Source organism: Megalobrama amblycephala, linkage group LG15, assembly GCF_018812025.1.
Source record: "Megalobrama amblycephala isolate DHTTF-2021 linkage group LG15, ASM1881202v1, whole genome shotgun sequence".
Lineage (NCBI taxonomy): Eukaryota > Metazoa > Chordata > Actinopteri > Cypriniformes > Xenocyprididae > Megalobrama > Megalobrama amblycephala.
In genome coordinates this window covers 19,357,485-19,381,042 of record NC_063058.1, presented here as the reverse complement: position 1 = coordinate 19,381,042, position 23,558 = coordinate 19,357,485, and the positions used below count along the sequence as shown (strand labels likewise).

The 23,558-nt window shown below is 35.1% G+C and overlaps 2 protein-coding genes across 4 annotated transcripts; one reads left to right on the top strand and one right to left on the bottom strand.

Annotated features, from left to right (window-relative positions):
* Positions 1 to 1,083: 1,083 nt before the first annotated feature.
* Positions 1,084 to 6,858, bottom strand: armc10 (armadillo repeat containing 10). Its single transcript, XM_048159068.1, has 6 exons — positions 6,460 to 6,858; positions 6,134 to 6,279; positions 5,859 to 5,993; positions 4,822 to 4,998; positions 4,676 to 4,747; positions 1,084 to 1,978 (listed from the first exon to the last, which is right to left on the bottom strand). The coding sequence occupies exons 1-6, from the start codon at positions 6,731 to 6,733 to the stop codon at positions 1,727 to 1,729; spliced, it is 1,056 nt and encodes a 351-aa protein (XP_048015025.1). The 5' UTR covers positions 6,734 to 6,858; the 3' UTR covers positions 1,084 to 1,726.
* A 685-nt stretch (positions 6,859 to 7,543) lies between these two features.
* On the top strand, positions 7,544 to 19,485 carry fbxl13 (F-box and leucine-rich repeat protein 13). 3 transcript variants are annotated; one of them, XM_048159489.1, is made up of 21 exons: positions 7,544 to 7,711; positions 7,908 to 8,011; positions 8,160 to 8,244; positions 8,347 to 8,414; positions 8,922 to 9,076; positions 9,750 to 9,859; positions 9,944 to 10,042; positions 10,168 to 10,218; positions 12,474 to 12,609; positions 12,701 to 12,753; positions 12,842 to 12,942; positions 13,034 to 13,163; positions 13,273 to 13,371; positions 13,454 to 13,574; positions 13,658 to 13,820; positions 16,158 to 16,277; positions 16,367 to 16,493; positions 16,568 to 16,651; positions 16,769 to 16,903; positions 18,715 to 18,878; positions 19,030 to 19,485. In XM_048159489.1, exons 1-21 carry the CDS (start codon positions 7,634 to 7,636, stop codon positions 19,103 to 19,105), a joined length of 2,259 nt encoding a protein of 752 aa, XP_048015446.1. In that variant the 5' UTR covers positions 7,544 to 7,633; the 3' UTR covers positions 19,106 to 19,485. The 3 variants fall into 3 exon arrangements, with proteins under 3 accessions (XP_048015446.1, XP_048015444.1, XP_048015447.1); XM_048159487.1 differs by having other exon boundaries at positions 10,123 to 10,218; XM_048159490.1 differs by lacking the exon at positions 7,544 to 7,711 and having other exon boundaries at positions 7,908 to 8,016; positions 10,123 to 10,218.
* The last annotated feature ends 4,073 nt before the right edge of the window (positions 19,486 to 23,558 follow it).

The following is a 23,558-nucleotide window of genomic DNA, read 5'->3' as shown; positions in this document are numbered from 1 at the left end:
GGTTCTTAATACTGTGTGTGGTTACCTGGATGATATTCGACTGTTTTTTTTGTTTTGTGATGGTTTTTCATGAGTCCCTTGTTTGTCCTGAGCAGTTAAACTGAGCTCTGTTCTTCAAAAAATCCTCCAGGTCCTGCAGATTCTTTGGTTTTCCAGCATGTTTTGCATATTTGAACCCTTTCCAGCAGTGACTGAATGATTTTCAAATCCATTTTATCACACTGAGGACAACTGAGGTACTCAAACACAACTATTAAAAAAGGTTCAAACATTCACTGATGCTCCAGAAGGAAACACGATGCATTAAGAGCTGGGGGGTGAAAACTTTTGAACAGGATTAAATTTTTCTTATTTTATTGAAATATCATTGCTTTTCATTTAGTACTGCCCTCCGGAAGCAACAGAAGATACTTGCATGTTTCCCAGAAGAAAAAATAAGTACAATTTACCTTGATATTCAAATTCAAAAGTTTTCACCCCCGGCTCTTAATGCATCGTGTTTCCTTCTGGAGCATCAGTGAATGTTTGAACCTTTATTAATGGTTGTGTTTGAGTCCCTCAGTTGTCCTCAGTGTGATCAAATGGATCTGAAAATCATAGTCACTGCTAGAAAGGGTTCAAATATGCAAAAAATGCTTAAAAACTGAAGAATCTGCAGGACCTGGAGGATTTTTCTGAAGAACAGAGCTCAGTTTAACTGCTCAGAACAAACAAGGGACTCATGAACAACCATCACAAAACATAAAAACAGTCATAGATCATCCAGGTAACCACACACTGTATTAAATGTAAAAAAAAAACAGCACAAACTTGCTTATAATAAGCAGACATGGCAACCCTGGATGAATCGCTAATATTAGTGGGAAATGTAGTTCTCAAACTCAGCTGCAATTCAAGAGTGCATGAAAGTTAATTCTCTGCATTTAAAACAAATGTGAATATGTAGTTGGTCTTCAGAAGCACAAATTCAATAAACAAAAGTTATTAAAACTTAAATATTTATTTTAAAGAACTTTCACAATCCTGACATAAAAACCAGAAAGCATTCCAAAATAATGTCAAAGCAAACTGTCAAGCAAACAATGTTTTTATAATTGTCTTAAAACATGAAATCATTTTTATTAAATATGTTAATCTCATCATCAAACATCAGAAAACAAAATCACAGTACAATCAATGCATATTTTCTGGAAAAATAGGGTTCCTGGATCATTACTACCTCAGCATAACCTGAATAACCTTTGTTCAGTGGTAAACTTCACTTGCTTTATGCAGCACTGAAGAAACACTTATTTTTCAAGGCATTAACATTTCTAAACACATGCAGAGACGTTACAAGAGTCCTTTCCACCACTAGTCTGGGTATCCAAAGCACTTAGTGTGGTCAGAGAAAATACCTGCAAGCTCGTAAGATGCATTTACTTGGCAAGTAAAAGATTGGCAGTTGAGATGTTCTCAAAGGAGATTTGTGGTGTTCACAAATGTCTATTTTATGAACAAAGATCTCTCAAAACACCTGAGGGAGTCATTTCTTGTCCATTTTCCAACATTTTGAAAGGATACTGACGGCCAACCAAGTGGATCACCTGCTGGATATCAACACTCCACTAAGGAATTAATGCTAGGTTGTTAATGCTGAGCCCGAACGCTTCAGTAGGTGAACAAGCTTGTGTCACCTTCTACACATAGAAGAACAGGTATATTTGGCAAGAAGTATTCTGTAAGGTTATGTGAGGAGTCTGGCCACCTGCATCTTCACCTCCTCATCTGGATGGGAGAGCAGCAGGGGCAGCTTACGGTGCAGCTGAGAGGAGCTGTCCAGTAGAACACAGTACAGAGAGTCCTGCCTCGTCCTCAGAGCTTCAGCTACCTGTGCGGAGGGTCTCCACGCACGCAGGTTCCCCACAAAAAACAACAGGCGGAGAAGAACAGATGTGCTTGTGCAGCTGTCAAACAACAAAATCAAGGAGGCTGGAGCCTGTGAACAGATTTACAAGTAACTGGATGAGTGCGTGCAAATATATAAAAGCTCTTAGAACTAAAAGAAGAAATAAACTGAGGCTGCGCTTGCGCGATTAATCAAAATAAAACCGAAATCGCAATGAAGCTTAGTGTGATCATTTAATTAAAAATTAATATATGCATGGTTCAAAGTGAAGCACTTCCTGTCGTTTTCCACCTAAATAAAAGTTTAACGATGGTTTAACATTTGAAAATTAGTCATGTGCTTCGGGCTCGAGTCCCAGTTCACAGTCCTTTCCCTATCCCGTTCCCCTCTCTCTCTCCCACTTCACTTCCTGTCTGAATACTGTCTTATCGCAATACAGGCAAAAATGCCCAAAAAATAAATCTTAAAAAATACATTTGAAAATGAAGAAATTAAAACAGCCATAAAATTGTAATTATTATATTTCTTTAATATTCAATTTTTATTTATTTTAAAATATTTAAGTTATATTTCTTAAAATATTGAACCATTTCTTATTTATTTTTTTTAATAATTATAATCATAAAAATAATATTTTTCTATTGATTATTTTTCTGATTAATTGATTAATTTATCAACTATTTTGTGATTAATCTATTGATTGATTAGTTTATTAATCATTTAGATAACTTGCCAATAAATAATAATGATAACCTCTGCCATTAAACTTTCAACATTTCTTAAAAAATTTATATATTTCTTATTTAGTTTAATATTTTTATTTAGTAATAATTATAATCATAAAAACAATATTTTATAATTATTTTTCCGATTAATCTATCAACTATTTTGCGACGAATCTATTGATTGATTAATTTATTAATCATTTACTTAACTTGCCAATAAATAATTAATCTTCCAACATTTCTAAAAACATTAAAATATTTTTTTTGTTTAATATTTTTATTTAGTAATAATTATAATCATAAAAATTTTTAATTTAAAATTTTAAAAAATAAAAACTTTTTTTAATGGATTTTTCCCTGATTAGTCGATTAATCGATCAACTTTTTTTATGAATAATCTATTGATTATTTTCAGATTGGTTGATTAATCCTTTAATGAACTTGCCAAGAAATAATAACAGTAACTTCTCCGATTAATCTTTCAACATTTTATTCAAACCTTTTCTAATACTTACTTTACAAATAAAAAATTCCCAACTTAAAAAATAAAGTGCTAAGAATTAAACGGCATCTATCAGAAATGTTCTTGATGGCTGCATTCAGTCGACAACAGCATTTGTTTGGTGAGTCTTGAAATGTTTTGTTCATTCAGCAGATTAAATTAGCTGCTTGGATATATATCCGTATGATCGAACAGCATTCAAACTCACAATAACGACAGTATCAAAGATGGCGATGTTCATAACACCAGGACGATTTATCACAATTGACAGTGCGTTATTAAATAAACACGACCTTTCAGCCCTACTTGATATACAGTACAGTCCAAAAGTTTGGAACCACTAAGATTTTTAATGTTTTTAAAAGAAGTTTCGTCTGCTCACCAAGGCTACATTTATTTAATTAAAAATACAGTAAAAAACAGTAATATTGTGAAATATTATTACAATTTAAAATAACTGTGTACTATTTAAATATATTTGACAAAGTAATTTATTCCTGTGATGCAAAGCTGAATTTTCAGCATCGTTACTCCAGTCTTTAGTGTCACATGATCCTTCAGAAATCATTCTAATATGCTGATCTGCTGCTCAAGAAACATTTATGATTATTTTCAATGTTGAAAACAGTTGTGTACTTTTTTTTTTCAGGATTCCTTGATGAATAGAAAGTTCAAAAGAACAACATTTATCTGAAATACAAAGCTTCTGTAGCATTATACACTACCGTTCAAAAGTTTGGGGTCAGTAAGAATTTTTATTTTTATTTTTTTGAAAAGAAATTCAAGAAATGAATACATTTATTCAGCAAGGATGCATTAAATCAATCAAAAGACATTTATAATGTTACAAAAGATTAGATTTCAGATAAACACTGTTCTTTTGAACTTTCTATTCATCAAATAATCCTGAAAAAAAATATTGTACACAAATATTTTGTACAATTGTACACATTAAATGTTTCTTGAGCAGCAGATCAGCATATTAGAATGATTTCTGAAGGATCATGTGACACTGAAGACTGGAGTAATGATGCTGAAAATTCAGCTTTGCCATCACAGGAATAAATTACTTTGTGAAATATATTCAAATAGAAAACAGTTATTTTAAATTGTAATAATATTTCACAATATTACTGTTTTTACTGTATTTTTAATTAAATAAATGTAGCCTTGGTGAGCAGACAAAACTTCTTTTAAAAACATTAAAAATCTTAGTGGTTCCAAACTTTTGGACTGTACTGTATAATCACAACTCTTTGGCCATATTATTAAGCGATTCAAACAAGCACATCAAACCTTGAGGTTTTTCTTTAGATATTTTCCCCCAAATCATGCAGCTCTAAACTAAATCATGGCCACAGAGTGGTCTTAAAATAGATATAGGCATCAACAGCAGCCAATGAGACAAACTAGGACACCCAGCAACCAAGGCGATTATTTATAGGTTTATCTATTTATAATCATATTGTGTTTGCATGAGACAAAATTCATTGCACTGGATTTCGCCAACAAAAAGGGGAAAGCATTACAGCAGCAACCATAAATGACATATTACTTCACCTGGGCTTGCACAATATCGTCCATCAAATCTGGATTGGAGGAAAGATTTACTAGGACCTTCAGGACTTGGATCTGCAGGAACAGATTAAATATTCAACAAATCTGATTGTGTACAAATATCATTCAATACGTTACTCCAAAATCACCTGTAGGACTTCATTGCTCACTACGAGGAGCGATAGGAGGAGTGTAATAGAATTCTTCATCAGATGCTGGTGGTTATCGGTGACGGACAGATTAGTGAGTAATCGGAGCGCTGCCAGCTGAAGGTCAGAGTTCACAGGCGACATCTCAATCAGCTGCATCACTGAGGGGATATATATCTGAACAACAACAGAGACGTGTGTAACCATAGTATCAATGAGAGAACATGGTGTTTTTTTATATATATATATATATATATATATATATATATATATATATATATATATATATAAAATTAATACAATAATGCTATATATTCATATTTTGAATTAGCTTTTCTTTTACCATTTTAAATTTCTTTCAGCTCCCCCATCACATTTTTTTATTAACTTTTTTATTAACTTTTTTCTGTCAAATCGTTTAATCACGATTAAATCGCATCTAATATATAAGTTTGAAACTTTTAATCACGATTAATCGCATCTAAATTATAAGTTTGAAAATTTTAATCACAATTAATCGCATCTAATATATAAGTTTGAAGCTTTTAATCGCGATTAATCGCATCTAATATATAAGTTTGAAACTTTTAATCGCGATTAATCACATCTAATATATAAGTTTGAAACTTTTAATCACGATTAATCGCATCTAATATATAAGTTTGAAACTTTTAATCACGATTAATTGCACATTAATTGAAACATAAAAGTTTCAAACTTATATATTAGATGCGATTAATTGACTTAGCACAAATTTCTATACAGTTTTAATTTATTTATATTTTACTTTTTGTAATTTAATCACTTTAATGTGTTTAAGTTAGTTGCCAAGGCATTTTTTTTATTTAAGACTTTCATTTTTCATTTATATTTTATTTTAGTTTTATTTTAATTATCAAAAAACTATTTTGAATAATATTACCTAACAACAACAACAACACAGATTCAAAACCAACAGGCATGTACTTAAAAAAAAAAAAATTATATATATATATATATATATATATAAAATAAAATCTATACAGTTTTTGCAGTACCTTCAGCTGCTCTTGATTGCGGATATTCATGCTTAAGTTGTTCAGAGCGTTTAGAGTCTGAACCCGGATCTCAGATGAAGGGTCTGAGAGGAAGCCTGCTATGATGTGAAGACCTCCAAATTCTCGCAGAAGATCCTGAATAAGAAAAGCAAATAATTATTGTAAACATGATACATCAACTGCAAAGTGAGAGGTTCTTTACTCTACTTCAAGTCAAAACATATTAACCAAGTACGCGTAATGCACAGTGTCCAGAAGCCTAACAATTCGCTGACCTGGTTTACAGTAAAGGCAGCAGCATTTCCTAAGGTTACGAGAACATTTCTCCTCTCTTCTGGGTTTGGGCTGCTCTGCAGAAGGGAGAGAAGCATGCTCAGATGTCGAGGCTCCAGGCTGGCAGCAGATTTTGAGTGAATATCACCTTATGAGAAGAAAAAAACAATAAAGAAAAGGTTTGTATGAAAAGATCCAGAACACAAAAATTAACAAACTCCCCATATTTAATCAATACAATGTGTTTGATTAAAAAAAAATACTGTAAACTTATATAGAGGTGTCAATGTTTACTTTCTCATAAAAAAAACATTTGAATGTCACTTACTAGATTCAGTCTCCGCAGACGGATCCAGATTATCACTCTTACTGACAACTTTAAATCCGGATACTTTGGCCATTAAGCTCCCAGGCTGAATATTCACACTTTTCGCAGACTTTCTTCTGTTTACTCCTCCATCTCCTACACGACCAAAGACTAGTTTGTAAATCCCATAGGAGGCTCCAGCTCCTGCTACAATCCCCAACAGAGCCTTCATGCTGCCGAGCCGGGCTATGACATTGTCATCTCCCATTCTGCGATATGCGCAGATTTCATACATAAATATTAACACATGGTTCTCGTCCGACAGGATAAATAAAGATGTACATACTTCCTGATCATATACTCGTCATTGACGGTTTCCTCTGCGCGTTGCCGCCTATTGCATCAGTGGACGACCAACACGTTTCGCGGAGTTGCGTTCATGAATGACTTTGGGTTAAATGTACATATATTATTATAATTATAATCATTCAGTAATACATTTTGAGTTGAGCGAGCGTTCATTAACGATGTTAGTGTTTTTGAACGAAATATTTAAAGAGATCGAACAAATCAAAATTTTTTAATTACACACACACACGCACACACACACACACACACACACACACACACACACACACACATATATACAAATGTGTTTTATGTATTTAATGTATGTATGTATGTATGTGTGTGTGTGTGTGTGTGTGTATTTATATATAAAACAGAACAACATTTCCCAGAATGCTCTATTTAATCCCCCAAAATGTACTCTTAAATCTTCAAATATTGCTTGAAATCATTAAAAACAGGCATAAAACTACTTCAACTTAAATTCTGTCTGCATGCATTAAAGGGAATAAATGTAAAATTTATTAAGTTTATATATCACTGTTGTAGGCTACATATATTTGGGCACATAATTAACCTATATGATGAAATTTTATTTGAAATTCAAATATATATATATATATATATATATATATATATATATATATATATATATATATATATATATATATATTTGAATTGGAATAGCAATATATATATATTGCTATTCCATTATTTCATCTGACCAACCACTTGCTCAGGTCACCAAGCAACATGAATGTAAATATTGACAGAAGCTACAGGTGTCTCAGGTTATTGTTTCACTACCTGCGGGAAATCATTAATCTACCACTTCACCATCGTTTTTATGATGACTTCTTTGCAAGATTCAGATCCAATTTTGAGAGACTACATTATTAAACATTCACTTCCTCAGATTTACAAGGTGATTTAATGATCTACTAAGTTAATAATTGAGTCAGCCAAGTAAATAGTGTAACTGAACAGAATCAGATTCATTTGTTTATAACATGTTATTAATAATGTTAAATATATATATATTGTTTTAAATAAATACTATTAGTTTAATGGATTATTAAGCTAATGCTATATGTTTATTTATTTATTTTGCATTTCAATAGGCTTTGCTTGCTGGGATATGTGTCTCATGCCCTGAAGATCCTTTGCACTTTATAGAAGAGAAGATCCGATCAATTCTAGAGGATCAGGATTTTGAGATTTGCTGGTACTGTATGTGGGCTTGTGTATAATTTGTGACATTAGAAAAGAAATGATGACTGAGATGTAAATTCAAGTTTATAAGCTTTAAACAGTAGTTTTAATACTACTACTACTAATAGCTCTAAAATGTAAATTGTTTCTGAATTCTTTAGGCACACATTTATTGACAAAGACAAACAAATCTCACTGGCAGGAAACATTGTGTATGGTATTTTTGGAAATTCAGAAGACAGCCTGGTAAATCTCATTTATCTTCATATATTCTTTATTCAGAGTGAATTGGGTTGCGCTATCACACATCCATTAAACTAATTTATTCATTTTTTTCCCCTCTCACAGTTTCTGTCGCATTCGTTGGAGAAAGCTTTCTCATGTTATCGAGCCAACCTGACCAAAATGTGCTTCATGTGAGTGTCAAAAAACTGTATATAAGCTAAAGAGCCACAACAGCAAACAAAACCTGCTTTGCTTCACAGTGATGCCATAAAAGAATCAATGTAAAAATCTAAAGAACCCTTAAAGAACCTTTTTGGCAGTATGGTAAAGATTCTTAATGGAAACACAACTGTAAAACATTTTCAGCTGGTTAAACTTAGAAATGTAAATTCACCTGCTGCCTTAAAAATGTGAGTTAACTCAACTAAACATAATTTAACTCAACTTGAAGATAAGCTTTGTTTCAACTCACAAATAGTCAAGACAATGCATTACTTTAAGTTTAAATTTTAACTTAAAGTAATGCGTTGTCTTGACTATTTTTGAGTTGAAACAAAGCTTATCTTCAAGTTGAGTTAACTCACATTTTTAAGGCAGCAGGTGAACTTACATTTCTAAGTTTAATCAGCTTAAATGTTTTACAGTGGTATAAAAACTCTGGGACTGTCTAGGTTAATGTCTGTCTTCTCATGTTAAAGGGGTTGGAAGAGTTATATTTCGAAGAAGAAAATGAAAGCTGCCAGGCTCCTAGAGAGAATAGAAGAGGCTAAGCTGTATCACACACAGAGAGGGATAAAACTGGCTTTCATCAAGTGGACCGCGTGGGTTTGCTTTCGCAAAAACAGGCAGAATGGTATGTATCAGGTTACATGGAATTCAAAGTTGGAATATTTAGGAAATCCAGCTATTAAATTTAAACACCATTTTGTTCTCTATTAATATTGTTACCAGTCTTGGGGGAAGTTACTTTTAAAAGCAATGCATTACAATATTGCGTTACTCTCTAAAAAAGTAACTAATTATGTAACTTAGTTACTTTTTATGGAAAGTTATGCATTATGTTACCTTTTTTTATAACAGCAAAAAAGTTCTATTTTTAGCAAATATAAAGGCCCTTTCACACCAAAAGTGAAATGAATAAGCCTCAGGCTGAAGGAAATGCAAATTCACACCTGTACAGTAGAGGGCGCAGCTCAAACAAACAAGTCTTTTAGCTGTGCTTTTCTGGAATACAGAAGAATAAGACAAAGTAAATGAGTAAATGAATGCTCACATTTAATATAGAACTAGTCTAGAATAATCTTGTTCACCTGATTTCTCTCAATATGATGACAGGAGGTGTCAGTCAATAAATGGGAAAACAAAGTAACTTGCGAAACTTTTTAAAAAAGGTAACTCAGATTTTGTTGTAAATGTAAAAGTAATGCATTACTTCTTTAGTTACTTGAAAAAAGTAATCTGATTACATGTTACATTACCACCAACACTGTATTGTAACATATGAAGGCATTATCTATGTTATCCAGATGCTGTGAGGAAACTACAGAAAGCGCAGGAGTCTGTTCACTGCAGAAACATCATAATGAGTTGGCGTCATGTTGTACATGACGCTAAAAGAACAAAGGAGTATTTTAAGGTAGTTTTTCAAATTAAAATGTGTGTGAAACACAAATGCATTTAATATAAGATATTTAGGTATTATGTATGTCTGTATGTTCAGAGGCTAGAGAAAGAGATTCAAGAAAGTCTGAACTCAGAGATACCACAGGGCAATGGACAGGACAGACTATCACTGCTGCCTAACAAGCTGTCTCTTAAGGTATCACTTAACCTCTGTGATGTTACCATCATATAACTGGCTTCATGTCAACTGTGATTTTAATAAACAATTTGGTGCAGATCTTCCAAAGTCTAGGTGTGCGTGACCTCTTGAAATGTGCTCAGGTGTGTCATTCTTGGAAAGCGATCACTCAAATCAGCTCATTGTGGACTGAGGTCAGTGCAGCTCACTTAAACACTCTTTAATTCAGCTATACCCTTGTGAAAAAGAAGTGCACTTAATTGTATTGAATGTGCACTTGTAGTGTGCCAAACCTTAATAGTAATTAAATAAAAAGCCATTTAAGTGTACTTAAAGATAGTGCACTTTCATGACTATGTTTCTTGATACACTTAAGTACACTTTTAAAAAGGGAACTTTGTAATGATGTCAAATTAAAAGTTTTACTTTAAAGTACATTTTACATCATATTATAATTTTTTCACGCTTTAACGAAGTACACTTATTTTGATGTTGACTTACATAATAAAGCACATGTAAAATACTATAAATTTAACTGTAATGTGTTATTCAATTTTACATTGTACTAAATTGCAATTTCATCATTACAAATGTGTAATTAGAAATATATTTAAACATACATTACATACAAGTTTAAATAAAAAATACATTAAAGTGTATTTTCGTTAACCAAAATTGCTTGTCAGTACATTTGGCTGTACACTGTAACCATATTTCAAAGATGTAATTATGAATTTACATATAAAGATGTACTTTAATCCTACTTAAAGGTACACTATGTAACATTTTTCCAAAATGAACTATTTTTAAATAATGAGTCAAAGATTTGTGCACTGTAAAACTGAACAGTGAAATTAATTAAATTAAATGAGTTTGTTTCACTCAAATAATAATGAAAGTTCATTGTACTTAATAGGAAAAAGTTGCATGAACTCAAAATTTCATTGTAGTAAGCTAAACTTAATATGATTGAGTTGAGCTGCAGCAGATTTCTAATTCCCAGCATGCTTTGCGTCAGACCATATAAATAACTGTTGAAATTAAGTGTTATTTTGTGTGTTTTTGCACAAGATTAACATATGGAGATATAAGTTAATGTTTAATGTTGTGTTATGTTGGGATTCAGGGGGGTTCTGTTATGTTAGTTTTGTAGGGTTACCACTGTGGTGAAGAGTAGAGCCTGTGGTTAGGTTGAGGATGAGCTGCAAAACATTTAAGACCACATATGTTGTTTGATTACATATATGCAAGTATGTAATGACTCTCTGATAGTTATATAGCATGTGTTATTTGCTATGTAACATTTAACCAAGATCTGAATGTGATGTTTATGTAAGTTAACTGTATGTAATTAACATTATGATGAGTTGGAAAAGGGATGCTGGTGACGGGATTGTTAGTGAGAGACACCTGTGCACCACACTGGCCTTGATCCGCTTCCATGGCTCTCAGCCCCACTTGTCACAAAAATTTTAAGTTCTACCAACTTTAAAAAAAAATGAGTTAGTTTACCTAAATGTTTTGAGGTAATAAGTTTCCTCAAATGTTTTGAGTATTCTGAACTTATTGGGTTTTACAGTGTAGTAAATAGTAAGCCTATTATAACGTTTATATTTTAGACCTGACGTATTGGTTTTCAAAGAGAAATTGCATACGTACATCACTCGTGTCCATAAACAGAGAAAAGTTGCTCCGTCTACTGTGTATGATGTGGGAGTGGCATAGGTTAGTTCGTTAGTCACAGAGATCGAGAAAGGTTGACACGGAGCAGCTAAATGTCGAGAGAATCAACATTGGCTTGGTCGTAATAAAACAAGAATCAACATTGGTATGGCTTTTCGGAGATGGTGAGAACTGAGGGATTTGAAATGTTGTTAAAGCAACATGGAGATGGTGTTTTTATTGCTCAACAGCTGAGTAAAGTATTATATTAAACAGATAAATTATAGCTCTCTAACAGAGTTCATTGTAAAGCATTATCTATTGTGAAGGGTCATTTAATTATGGGTTGTAGCGCTTGTAATTTATTTTCAAGGAAGTACCATGCCTATTAATGGGTAAAGCTACAGTAACGTCTTCAGCTTGTCAGCTTTAGATCCTTTCCATCCAAACTGGTTATATCTCTTAACCCTAGTAGTGAATGTTTTATGAGCAGTAGGATAATCTCTCTCTTTTTTTAGTTATGAGAACGAACCATATTCATCCACACAGAAAAAATGTTCTTCAGCAAAATGCATGCAATTTTGTTTGCATGCAAAGTTACATAGTGTACCATTTTCATCTAATTTTAAATAACATTCAATTAAGTGTCTAAAAAAACATCTAATTCAGTTTCCACTTAAGTTTTCCACTTACTTTCTGTCTTAAGTACACTTAAAAGTATGCTAAAGTGCACTTCTTTTTCACAAGTGTATATAGACAGTATAATCTGTAAGATGTGTTTCCACAGATTGATTTCTCCTCTGAGAGCAGCTGGATCACAGATCAGACTGTGGAGAGAATACTGCGAGCACATCGTGTCTATGTGATCTCTGTAAACTTGTGCGGTTGCACAATGGTGCAGGGGTTGAGCTTCAGACGCATCAGTAAATTTACTTTAATCAGTTTAAAAATGACATAAATCTTCAGTTTGATCAATGATATGACAAGGATCTTACATGTGTTTTATTTTCAAAGGTCAATGCCGAAATCTTCAAGAACTCAATCTGAGTGAATGCCTAAATGTTAATGCAAGTAGAACACAAACACATTGTGTTTATAGGTTTTGCTGCTTGTGGTTAATCTAATACCCGTTTTGTTTGGAAACAATCTTGACAGGATGAAAATATGAAGATGATTTTAGAGGGATGTCACTCTCTCCTCTATCTTAATCTGGCCTTTACTCATATAACTAATGCTACTATAAGAGTCCTCTCAAGGTACAAACTTCTTACATGTTTCTCAGTACACAACCATAATGACAGAAATAACTGTATTTTTATGGTTCTGGTACTGACTGTTGTTTAAAAGATGCTGTCTGACGCTGCGGTCTCTGAATCTGGCATACTGCATGGGTTTCTCTGATAAAGGCCTGCAGTATCTGACCACAGGGAAAGGCTGTCACAGACTCAGTCATCTAGACCTCTCCGGTTGTTCTCAGGTTAGTGTTGACACATATAGGATGTGCGAACTAGTAATATTATCAGATTAAGGATTGATCAAATTAATTGCATTATATAAATGTTAGAAACATTTTTTCTACTCTACAGATATCTGTGGATGGATTTACATATGTCGCTGAGGCTTGCAGTTCACTTCAACAGATTGTGTTAGATGACCTTCCCACCCTCACAGACACCTGTTTGCAGGTATGTATTATGTTCATAAAATATGGCAACATCTATTGGACACTAAGTTTGAATTGGTGATTATTGTTTTCTTTGTTGCAAGGTCTTAGTATCTAAATGTCGTTCTCTGACTGTGATTTCCCTATTGGACTCACCGTTTGTATCTGATGTGGCATTCAAAACAATCGCGGAAGTGATCAGCCTCACCAAGATCCAAATAGAAGGTTTGTATTTGTGCGTTCAAATAATGTGGCATGGCTAGAAAGGCTAAATTAGTAAAACAGAAACTGTGTGTTCTGCATTTCAGGTAATGAGCGAATGACGGACAGCAGCTTGAAGGCCCTGTGCCGGAGCTCTCTGAAACTCAGTGAGGTCCATGTGTCCGACTGTCCTCGCATGACTGACGCCAGCTTGAAGTCTTTAGGAAGTCTGACTAAACTGTGCAAACTAAATATCTCAGGGTGTATCAAGTGAGAGAAGCCAATGCACTTATGTGAATATATAGAAAAATGCAAACACAGTGTCTTTTTGAGAACCTTTTTTTTCCTCTGTGGTGTGAGACAACAAAAAATGGGCCAAAAACTCTTAAAGGCGGGAACATACCAAACCGAAGCAGACAAACTAGTGGCGACGAAAGCAGACTGCAGAGTTGGCTCATATCAGCAGCGTCTGGGTCCAAAATTGCCCTGACACACCAAACCAATAGAGTGCCCCAGGGATGACGCGTTTTTGTAGGCCAACCCGGAAGTTAGCGGCGCACGGGTTCCCTCGGTTGAAAGCCTATGCATTTTTCCCATAGACTTTTGGAAAATCGCAGAAAATAAGCTCTGTGTTTAACAAAGGGTTATGACACTTACACGTTTTGTCTATCAAGATAATCTTTACAAGTTAACACAACATTTATAGATTTTGAAGCCTAAATAAAGTCGTCAGATATAAAAGGCTAACAGTAGGCTATAAACGGACTACAGCACACCATAGTCGCGGATCAACGTCGTCACCACCAAGCTTCCTCAAACTGTATTTAAAAAACAACTTTATTTAAAAACATGCTCGCTGATTATGATCTGCGCTGTGTATGAATACTTATCCACTTTTTCATGAGAAATGCTGTCCAAATGTCCCGTTTTTAATGATGACGTCTAAAGTCCCCGCCAAAGGAAGTAGTCCCTTTTAGAACTTGTTAGCAACCGCCGATTTTAAGACACAGTAAAAGTTTAAAAAATCACAAGCAGGTTATAACTGGTGTGTTTTATGTCATAGATCAAAACGTGAAAGTATTTAGAGGCTTTGTTAACCACATACCTTATTTCAGGCGATTTAGCAAAAACCCATTCAAAAAACCCATAGCCTTTACGGCGTTGGAACCGGAAGTCCTAAAATGCTAACTCACTTCCGGGTTTTGCCTACAAAAATGCGTCATCCCTGGGGCACTCTATGCTGGACAGCCGACGGCCACGTAGCACATCCGTTCTGCGCCTGCGTAAGATGAAATGCCTTTCCGTACCAGCAGGTGGCAGTAGCTGAACAGCCAATCAGAATGTTCAGATGGCCCGACGGACCGACGAGCTCCGACGCCGATTCAACATGTCGAATAGCCCGAAAAAAAGCCTACGAGGAGGACCAACTTTGGACTGCCGACATGAGCCAACCCCGCAGTCTGCTTTTGTCACCACTAGTTCGTCGGCGTAGGCGTTCCTGCCTTAACACACACCTACCAGACGCGATGCGATAAGATTTAGTGTCACCAGACGCGACACGACTACAAGATGCAACAAAATCAATCAAAAACCACAGCCAATCAGAACAGCATGTGGGCGGGCTCTCGCGGCAAGTGCACTGCACCAGAGATTAATCTTGAAGGCACTCGCAAGGAAATGGTTAAGTAGCCTACATAATCAAATTCACGCCATTTGAACAATATTAAAAATGCATTATTAAAACAATCTTTGTCATAGAATACAATTGTTTGTCCACAGTTTTAATGTTCTTGTTTCTATTTCCCTGCTGAAAAAAACAGCATATGCTGGTTAAGGTAGGTTTTGGAGCTGGTATGCTGGTCAAGTGCTGGTCCTATGCTGGTCTTATCAGCACTGGACCTGCATAGGACCAGCATGGACCAGCATAAGACCAGCATGGACCAGCACTTGTCCAGCATAAACCAGCTCAAACCAGCATACCAGCTCCAAAACCTACCTTAACCAGCATATGCTGTTTTTTTCAGCAGGAATTGTTTAATTTAAAGATCTGAGGTGAATTATCCATTGTTGCTGTTAGTACGGCTACAAAGCTGGGAGCACTAAATGATATTCAAGGTCACATTACACGCTTTTAACATTAAATAAAGCACATAAACATTACCTGAGATTATCATTGCCATACTTTGTGGTGTTGCATGTTCCCGTCGCGACGTCGCAGAAAAATATACCGTTTCTAAAATAGAATCGTCGCGTGTCGCCGTCGCGGCTAGGACAAAAACTCTGATTAAGATGGAAAAGATACCTTTTATCGCGTGTCGCGGCGTCACGTCGCGTCTGGTTAGAACACTCCACAAAATTCAGAAGGGGAAAAATGTAGCCTACTTAAAATTTGGGCAAAAAAACATTTAGAATTTTTTTTTTTTTTTTTTGCCAATTTTTTTGCCTTAAATAAATATTTCACTTTTCCATTCAGGATTTCCATACAACCGATTCTTAAACTTTTACTTTTGCTCCCCCAGTCTTGAATATTTGGTTACATTCTTGACATGCATTTCAGATTCTATAAAACTGCATTCAGTTTATGTTGTGCGTTTATACCCGATCTAGGGTGACTGATATGGGAATCCATTACATCACTGAAGGACAATCTGCTGTTGAACTGCGAGAGCTTGATCTTTCCTACTGCCCAAAAGTTACTGACCTGTCCCTGAAGAGAATAACTCAGAGGTGAAAACAGTTAACACTTACAGTACACACTCTTTTCACATAAAATTCCCCTTAAACAGAGACTTTATGATTGTAAAATTCATTTCCAGATGTAGCAATCTGACACACCTGACTGTGTGTTTCTGTGAGAACCTGACAGATAATGGCTTCGAGTGTCTGGACAAATGTGCTTCTCTGGTCTCTCTGGACATCACCGGCTGCAAAATACATGACAAAGTACACTTGGTATATAATTCATCACACATAATGCTTTTACAGCTCTTATTATATTACAAATGAATCTTTCACAGGGACTGGCAGTTCTGGGGGCCAACAACAGTCTGAGAAAACTGACCGCAACTGAGTGCGTTTTCATTACAGATAAAGGAATAAAGGTTTGGTTTACCTTTTTATCACTCCATTATGCATGCATTTATGACTTGCCATGTATTTGAAATCTGATTACTGTTTTTGGAAAAGTGATCATGTGATATAATTTTGTCTTTGTGCAGATGTTTTGCCGACAATGTCATCGTCTGGAGCTTTTGGATGTGTGTCACTGTGTGTGCCTGTCTGATCGTTCGATCAAAGCCCTTTCCTTCTTCTGCAGGACCATTGCCACAGTCAGAATAGCTGGATGCCCTAAAGTACTTCTTTAAATCAGTAATCTTGAAAGTGCACAAAGTGATTATAGCTGGGTTCTTAGTCAGGAACCAATTAACTATTAACAGATGAACAAAAGGTGTGTCCCAATTCACGTACTTATACACTTTTCTAATTCTATGCCGTTTTGTAGTATAAATAGTGTGATGATTAGTGTTCACACTGAAAAATCCAGATAGTTAAAGTACATATTAAACACTTAAAACACTTAAAAATGAAGGCTGCATCCAAAATCACGTATTTCCCTACATAGTAGGTGAAAAACAGTATGTGAAAAGAGTAGTATGTCCGAAGTCACATTACTCATAAAAGAGTAGGCAAAAAGTACCCGGATGACACTACTTCTGACAATATTTTAAAGTGTGCATGGTGGACGCTTTATGCCATGAGGCCACAGGAGAGGATTTGTGAATGGCAGTGAAGCGACACAACTGGCACTCTTAGGTCACATGACAGTGACAACATGGCGAATGTAGTATGTCTGGAATACATTCATATATATAATGTAGTTTCCCTTTTGAAAGGGAACTTCAACTCTGCGCTAGACTGCGCTACTGACCTAGACTGGCCTTTTACGAAAGGCCTCTTTTAGGCTCAGCTTGGGCAGTTGGCCGTAGGGAATGCTGTCACTGACAGCCTTGGAGAGTTGCTCCCAGTTTTTCCCTGGAACTGCCGGATGTTTGTCCAGACTTTTTGGGCATGCGCTCTCCTCCAGCATGGCAGCGTGGGTATATCGTTCCCCATAGCGCAGTCTAGCGCAGAGTTGAAGTTCCCTTTCGAAAGGGAACGTCTCGGGTTACGCATGTAACTGTGGTTCCCTGAGAACAGGGAACGAGACTCTGCGCTTCCCTGCCATGCTTCGGGATGCCTGCTGAACAGTCCCTCAAAGACGAAAAGGTGTTGACTGCTTCCTCAGGCGCTCCCTTTATACGTCACGGTTGTGATTCTTGGCATTTCGAACACCTGTCACGAGTGACGGTTCCCCATAGCGCAGTCTAGCGCAGAGTCTCGTTCCCTGTTCTCAGGGAACCATGGTTACATGCGTAACCTGAGACGTTTTTTTTGGCAGTGGCAAAGTCATTACTACTCAGAGTGCACAGTTTTGGAAGCAGCTGAAATGTGGAACGTTGGACATTTGCAGTCAATTATATCACATCTTTAATTACATAGCTGAGGGGGAGGGGCTATCAGACTCCAAAGCTGAATGACAAAATAACCTTATAAAATTCATACACTACACTGATGAATACATAGTGCACAAGTAAATAGTGTATAAGTGTGTACTGGGTCATTTGGGATGCAACTAAACGTTTATAAACAAAATTCCAGAATAATTAAACTAAATACAGTAAGATTTAAAATCAAATCAAATCCAGAAAATATAAAATGTTAAAAATACTATATGTATTAAATATATATATTTTAGGAGTAGACATATTTCAAGGTCATTAAACAAATAATTAAATGCTTGAAACTTTTACTTAGATTTTTTTGTTGATAATATAATTTGTAATAAAAAAATGCATTAAATTAGAACAGGTTTTTCAATCTTTTAGATGCCACACGGACCCTCAAATATGATCATCCTCGTGTGAGGGACACTTCCCGTCGCGCCGCGGGAACACTAAAATTTAAAAGGACGCTAGACATTTTCATGTATATAGGACCCAATTTATACTGTGAAAAATTACCCTTGAAATAAAAGTGGTCTCAGATCTTTTGACCCTACTATATATGGCATCTAAATAGGGTACATATCACATAATAGCTGAAGAACTATGTTTTGCTACACCAGATGACAGATACAGCAGTGAAGTATCTAACAAGAGCTGGTCACTTCCTGAGAGAGCTGGACGTGAGTGGCTGTCCTCTCCTGACTGACCGCACACCTTCCTTACTCTTGTGCTGCTGTCCACAGCTGCGGTCCATCAGCATGCTCTACTGCAAGAACATCTCCAGGTATGAATGAATCAATGTGATGGTGACACAAATACACTTACAATAGTGCATATTGATGGACAGATAGGAGATACTGAAGATTTAGTTTCATATAGTTGAGCAGAGATTGTCCTATGTTATTGATTATAATGATTATTTGTACTTATCTCAGTCAGGCTGCTCTGAAGCTGCAGCGCCGTGTCCAACGCTGGAAACACAGTAACGATGCCCCCTACAGCCTGGATTAATTACTACAACCCGACAAGATATATGGAGCAACTGGAGAAACAAAGACAGCAGGATGAGGACACTACAGACATTACCAGTCAACACTTACTGTATTGTGGAAAATATTTTTATATATAACATTTATGCATTTGTTAAGATTGTTTCGTAAGTCTGATTCTTTAGGTACAAAATACTGAAAATTGCACTTACAGATGCATGGGGCTGTCCTAAGACAAAAAGGTTGGGAATCAGTATTAAAATATAGTTTTGTCATGTTTTTGGCAAAAGAGAAAAAAACATATTAGACTGTAAATTCATTTACAGTATAGTGAGAAAATTCAGGATGGTACCATGCCATATTTCACATACTTCATTAAAGAATAAGCACCTGTTTGAAAAATACCAAACTCTGTTTATTTATAATAAGAAATGTCTGATTTATTGTCTGATGCCATCCCAAAACTGTTCCCACAAAGTTGGGAGCATGAAATTGTCCAAAATGTCTTGGAATAATGAAGCATTAAGAGTTCCTTTCACTGGAACTAAGGGGTCAAGCCCAACCTCTGACAAACAACCCAACACCATAATTCCCCCTCCACCAAACTTTACACTTGGCACAATGCAGACAGGCAAGTCCCGTTCTCCTGACAACCACCAAATCCAGACTCGTCCATCGGATTGCCAGACAGAGAAGCGTTACTCCGGTGGACACGTCTCCACTGCTCTAGAGTCCAGTGGTGGCGTGCTTTACACCACTGCATCCGATGATTTGCATTGCACTTGGTGATGTAAGGCTTGGATGCAGCTGCTCGGCCATGGAAAACCCATTTCATGAAGCTCTCTACACTGTTCTTGAGCTAATCTGAAGGCCACACGAAGTTTGGAGGTCTGTAGCTATGCAGAAAGTTGGCAACCTATTCTTTCACAAATGTTTGTAGAAGCAGTCTGCATGCCTAGGTGCTTGATTTTATACACCTGTGGCCATGGAAGTGATTGGAACACCTAAATTAAATGATTTGGAGGGGTGTCCCAATACTTTTGGCAATATAGTGTATATTTATTATATTTTCATATCGAATTACAAAATAAAAATTAAACAGGAAAAGTCATACGCAAAGTTTATTAAATATTAGTTGCCTTATATTTTAAACTCAAATAATTGTCTTTTCTATTCTATTATTTATTATTAAGATGTCAATATGGTAAATAAACTTTAAAATAATCTGTTGAGCTATAGACAGCCTAATTTAAACACTATTCCTTATGCTATAGTACTGTACCTTTAAATATTGTGATTAAAACCAAGTTTACTGATACAATAAAACATTGCAACATAACAGGATGCTTCTGTTTTAATTTAGTTAAAAATAAGGTTAGATATGCTATAAAAAAATGCTGAAGTGATGAAAAGTGTGCCAACAACATACATATTTACTGTAGTTTTTTTTTTGTCTTGAAAAAATACAAAAGTTCAATTTTAAAAGCATTTACTTAATGTAACTTTATATGAACCGTTGAGCTCTCACTTAGCAATTGTAAGTTTTATGAAACACATTATTCAACACAAAGTGTTAGTTCACCCAAAAATGAAAATTCAGTCATTAATTACTCAACCTTATGTTGTTCCACACCCGTAAGACCTTTGTTCATCTTCAGAACAGAAATTAAGATATTTTTGATGAAATCCGAGCATTTTTTTAATCCCCCATAGAAAGCAACATACCTCATTCAAGGTCCAGAGAAGTAGTAAAAACATTGTTAAAATAGTCCACGTGACTGCAGTGGTTCAACCTTAATGTTATGAAGTGACAAAAATACTTTTTGTGCGCAAAAACAAAACAAAAATAACGACTTTATTCAACAATTCTCTTCCCTGTCATTCTCCTACACTGTTTACGTTCAGCACTTCCAGGATCTACGTCAAAACGCTGACTCAGTATTGGCCAACGCTGTACACGTGAATAGCATGACGTACCACTCAAGTCTTCTCCTGATTCAACTTCTTGTGTTGACTGTACAGAAATCAACAGGGCAACGGGGTTGTAGGTTGCCAGGTTGAGGTCACAAATGGGTTGGAATTTGTACGATGTTTCGATTGCGTGAGTAGATTGCGTTTCATACAAGATCTGGCAACTGGACAACCATGGAATAATATATTTATGTGATTATTCATATAATGAGGTTTGGGCCATACAAATTAATAAAGAGCAGGAGATAGTGAAATAAGGGGGACTCCCGGCAAAAATGGGAGTGTTGACAGGTATGTATGAATCTCATATGAAAATCTCTTCCTGTCTGTTATCTGTGAGATTTTATTTATGGTCAATGTTGCTCTGGAAAATTTTTCAATAATTAACCAGTTTCACTGAAAACAGCCTATTTTTATGTTTTTACTTTGAGATTTTGTCATGATCACCAGTTGGAGGGCACTCCAACCTGGACAATTGTCTCAGCACTCCAGACTACATTTCCCATAACCCACTTCCCGGACTCATTATCTCTTCATTGCACCCAGCTGTCTTCACTCATGTTATTAGTGTCTGTCTATACATACCCTGTTGTGTTAGTCATTTGTTGTCGAGTCTTTAGCTATGGTCACAGGCACTCGTGTTTTCTTGTTTTCTTGTTTTCTTGTTTTCTTGTTTTCTTGTTTTCTTGTTTTCTTGTTTTCTGGTTTATGTTTTCTTGTTTTTGTGTGGACCGATTCTGTGGATTTTGACCCTTGCCTGTTGGATTACATTTTTGGATTGCCCCGTTAAAGCTGCAATTGGATCTTACCCTCTTGTCTCTGTGCCATCCGTGACAGATTTGTAAATATCAAGTACAGATCTTAGAAAAAAGTTTGGCAACTAATACTGTCAACCTCAACACAAGGATATATAAGCAGCTGCTTAACTCACTATTGTATACAGGCATCACTCCACCACCCAACTTATGAAATGTATTATGGAAAATATGCATAATGCTGCACTTCTTGTATGTTATCTGTGTCATATAATGAGGTTACACCACAGTCATCACAACATGACAGAAAAAATTCATTGTTGCAGCATGTGCAAAACAATTTTATGAGATTAATTAAACACTTTAGAACTGCACACTTTTGTCTTTTGTCTTCTGAAATGTAATCATCCAGATAAATACACAACCAGGTTTAAAGTCACAAAAAAGAATAAATCATTCTTTATTTATTAGTATTAGTATTATTAGTATTTATTAGGCTAAAGATTTGTAGCTTGCAACATAGGCAGATTTTCAGGAATATGAAGTAATATTTTTAAATGTAAATTTAAAAAGTCATTGTGGTACTACAGTACATGAAAACACTATTTTATATGGAAAAAAATCAGTTCAACCATTTAAAAAAAAAAAAGTCGAATGCTAAAAAAAAATCTGGCTAAACTCATAGCTCACGTCTGTGCATTATCATCAATTTTTGCTATAAGAATAGTTGGGAGGGACTTTTATCTGTAAATGTGTCACTGAAGAGTTAAGATGGAATCATTACTTCACTTTATGGTTTTAGCATTTGAATAGTTATGCGAGTTAAGATAAAGAAACATAACTGCAGTCATTTCCATATTAATCTGTTTTAAGATTAAACTGATGAGCGTGAAGTAACTCCTCACTTTACGCTCAGTTTAATCTTAAAACAGATTAATATGGAAATTACATTCTTTTTTTCATTCTTTCTTTTATTGCAAACAAATGACATTCTTTTATTTAATCAAACGCCACAAGAACAAGAGGTATTACATATTCACGTTCATATGATATTAACATTAGCTGCCAGGGAAAGAGAGAGAGAAAAAAAGAAGAAGGAAATATTACATACATTTCAGTGCTTTCAGAGCATTACATGTTTTCAGTGCTTTTTTGTTTTTGGTTTGTTCCAAAAGAAGTCATTTATAAAATGTGAAAAATTTGGTTTACCTTGAGCCCACATTTTCTTATGTATGGTACTTTCCTAATAAAATAAACAAATGTATAATATGTAGTTCTTTCCATTTCAAGTTTTCATTTTCTGTATAAAAAAGTACATCAAATACACAAATGTCTATCATACAGTCAAGTTTTCTATTAATATAGAATTCTAAATCTTTCCAAAATAATCTTGTATAAATACAATGAAAAAACAAATGCAAAATAGTTTCTTTTTCTTGTCCACAAAATTCACAGGTATAGGAAATATTGAGCTTAAATCTTTCCAAAACATGCTTAGCAGAATAAATTCTATGAAGTATTTTATAAGACGCTTCCCTAATTTTGTTATTGATACAGAACTTATTTGAAAGTTTCCATGCTTTAACCCAAGAGACTTTAAATGAGCTAAACTGAAACTACAAGTTGTCCTGTTTAAAATTATATATGGCACTTGATGCTGACTACTAGAATGGGTTAGAAAACCAGAGAAAAGTGCAGGCGAGTCAGGAGCCCCAAAAAAGGTCTTTAAGGGTTTAAATAGTTGTGTTT

Coding starts and splice junctions, on each gene's coding strand:
- armc10 (XM_048159068.1), bottom strand. CDS start 6,733: ATGTATGAAATCTGCGCATATCGCAGAATGGGAGATGACAATGTCATA. Junction 5,994..6,133: donor CTGCCTTTACTGTAAACCAG/GTCAGCGAATTG, acceptor TTTCTTATTCAG/GATCTTCTGCGAGAATTTGG. Junction 1,979..4,675: donor ACGATATTGTGCAAGCCCAG/GTGAAGTAATAT, acceptor ATCTGTTCACAG/GCTCCAGCCTCCTTGATTTT.
- fbxl13 (XM_048159487.1), top strand. CDS start 7,634: ATGATGACTTCTTTGCAAGATTCAGATCCAATTTTGAGAGACTACATT. Junction 9,077..9,749: donor TCGCAAAAACAGGCAGAATG/GTATGTATCAGG, acceptor TATGTTATCCAG/ATGCTGTGAGGAAACTACAG. Junction 13,164..13,272: donor ACCTCTCCGGTTGTTCTCAG/GTTAGTGTTGAC, acceptor TCTACTCTACAG/ATATCTGTGGATGGATTTAC.